The 2,816-nt window shown below is 39.5% G+C and overlaps 1 protein-coding gene across 1 annotated transcript in view; it reads right to left on the bottom strand.

Moving 5' to 3' along the window:
- Positions 1-835, bottom strand: part of srgn (serglycin) — a 6,552-nt gene extending 5,717 nt beyond the window's left edge. Inside the window, exon 1 of the mRNA XM_035652214.1 lies at positions 677-835. Within this exon, the coding sequence (XP_035508107.1) occupies positions 677-731 (55 nt within the window). The 5' untranslated portion in view covers positions 732-835. The remainder of the gene's footprint in view (positions 1-676) is intronic.
- Between the last annotated feature and the right edge of the window lie 1,981 nt (positions 836-2,816).

Here is a 2,816-nt window from a genome sequence, read left to right as displayed (position 1 = left end):
TATATATATATATATATAATCCAACAAAAGCATTGGATTGTTGTTTTCTTGTTTATTAGGGTTTCCCCATGTAGTCTCCTTCCTTTTTATTAACTAGCCAACTTATGTCATGGTGAGAGTCCAAAAAGCCCCCTTACATGTACACAGTGTTCAACAAGCCACATCGAAACCTCACTCGGAAGCTGGAACGCCTTTGCTCTTTCCGATAAGTAAACCAGGCAAGATCTTCCACATATTCTCCCCTCCTGTACCTCAAAGTGGACGCATGTTCCTCATTGTAACTTTGAGCAGCATATTGTAGTTGTATAATTTTAGACTTTAGGTATAGGTGAGGGGGATACAGTGTATATTAGCAGAGAGAGAAACCTCGGTGAGTAAAAGTGACTATAATAATCACATGATGACACAAGGGAGGGAAATACCAGTGAACAAGCTCCTAATTTGACTTGTCAATCAAAGGAGCCGTGATGGGCCACAGACCCCAGTTTGGGCCACTCACTGCTCTGTTATTGTGAGGATGTCCCGGGAGAGCGTTAAAGCTGTCAGCATGTGTAATGATTGTAGCCTACTTGTCTCCACTTTCTTAAAAAAAAAAAAAAAGAAAAAAAAAAAGACTCCATATGAAGTCAACTTAAAGTCTAACAAAGTATCTCCTAATAACAAACAGTCGACTTACCCTTCCCGTTATGTAAGGCGAGGCAGGCGGTAACGAGGAGCAGGATCAGTTTCATCCTCCGTTTGGTTTTTCTCTGACAGACAGAACACCGAGTCAATATGAAGGCACTCCTCTCCAAACTGAAGCTTGTTGTTGCGAGGTGAACAATAAGTGTGAACTGCTTTCAGCCAAACTCCCCCTGAAGAAGAGCTCAGCCCTCTGGAGTGCGTCATGGTTTCCTGAAGTCTCCTCTAGTGCAGTAAATGACTGAACATCCTCAGTGGAAACTTTTTTCATTAACCGCCTCAAATATCAGACGTCAGGTATTGCGCAACTGAGGAAATACCAGAAAAAAAAGTTGGCAAGATTTAATCTGTGTTTTTCGAATAACGACGACCGAGAGGAAGCGACAATTTGTCTTAATTGGTTCATTTTGCGTTGAGATAAGAAGGCGATAGTATCTGTGAGAGCTTCTGCTTTTGCGCGAATTCAATTCGGCTTCATTGGTTTCTCTTCAGTTGATTGCGAAAGGCAGTTCGCGTTAACTTTGCTTTATTTCTTCAGGAGGTTGAGACACATTCAGCAGCAATAAGCCACAACAGTGTCAACTTCACTGACTAACACAAGGGAAAGCAGTCGCTCCAGTATTATGTGGGGTTGTACTGGAACCTGGTGTGGGAGTCACAACAGGTCTCAGAGGGTTGTGACGCTGTCACCCCAAACTCCACAGCAACAGCCTCATCCTCTAGATGAAGAAGATACCACCAGCACAGCACCACTGCAGCGTCCTCTCTGTGCAGTGTGTGTGTGTGTGTGTGTGTGTAAATGTCTGGCTGGTTGTGTGTGATGTATTGTACTTTAGTGAATGTTTTTGTGTGTCTGCATCTGTTTTTCATTGTGTGTATTTGTGGATGTATGTGTCTCCACACGTCCTACAGATTCACGCATGCATTGTTGTTGGTGGTTGAATGTACATTTACTCAAGTTCTGTACTTAAGAACTTAATTACAGTTTTGATTACATTTTTGTGATATTTGGAATTTGCTTTATTACATGAGAAATGTTGTACTTTTTACTCCACTACTGTGCATTTATTTATATTAGTTATTACTTTAAAATATATATAAATGTATTTTGTAAGTTAAACTATCCAAACAGTGTATAAAAAAAGTTAAAATTAAAATTAACCACGTTAAAATACGGCTTACATTTGAATTGATATCCATAATTTACTTTTGATACTTTAAGTACATGTTGCTGATAATACTTCTGTACTTTAACTCAAGCAAAATGTTGAATGTAGTAACTGACTTCAATGTGCGTATCTGTGTATTTCCTGTGATATTAAGATCAACGTACTTCCGCCACCACTTGTCTCATGTTGATGTTCATGTGATGTTAGACTGTGCTGGTAAACATGTCGAGACATTTCAAGTGTCACAACCTGGTACGTCTGGGTGCCTCGGGCATATGAAGTGTATTTTTATTTTATATCCTTTAATGATGACTCAGAAGTTACTCAGGATGCTCCCGGACGGTTAACAGCTGGAGGAGGAGGACATGAAAACAAAACTACAGAGTTGTAATTCATGTTAAAGCATGTGATGCAATGTGCCTGTGATTTAAGGAAGTGTTTATGATGATCGCACAAATATTAGAATAGATTAAGTAGAGTTCAGAGTGTTCTCAGAGGTCTTTAAAGTTTCACAGCAGGGGACCAATTTAGGATCAGAGATCAGCTATCTCACTACTGTCAATTTCTAGCTAGATTCAGAAAAAAACATCTAATATTTCTAATGCAGATGTTTAGGAAAGGAGGGATGGGCTTTTTTTAAGTTTTAAAGCTAGGTTATAACAGTATTCACAATTAACCTTTGGCCTGTTTAGTGGTTTACATAAACCATGTGCTGTGGCGTGCAATGGTACAGCATATCATGAGGACAGTCAGGTTGTGTGATCACAGTGAAAATGGACAGACAACAAATCAAAAAATGTACTGTAAACCTTTAGGTCATTTTATGATTTCAGGGCAGTAAAGGGTGGCTTTAACATCTCCTGAACCCCAGTATTTATTTCAATGACCCCCTCAGTGGTGTCATCATTAGAAAACAGTCTACAGTGATACATATATCATGTGTATTCTGTATCTGCTTCTTCCAAC

Source organism: Morone saxatilis, unplaced genomic scaffold (genome assembly GCF_004916995.1).
Source record: "Morone saxatilis isolate NCDOM2014 unplaced genomic scaffold, NCSU_SB_2.0 Contig11, whole genome shotgun sequence".
NCBI classification, from domain to species: domain Eukaryota; kingdom Metazoa; phylum Chordata; class Actinopteri; family Moronidae; genus Morone; species Morone saxatilis.
Note: the sequence above shows the minus strand (reverse complement) of the source record. Positions and strands in the feature narration are given on the sequence as shown.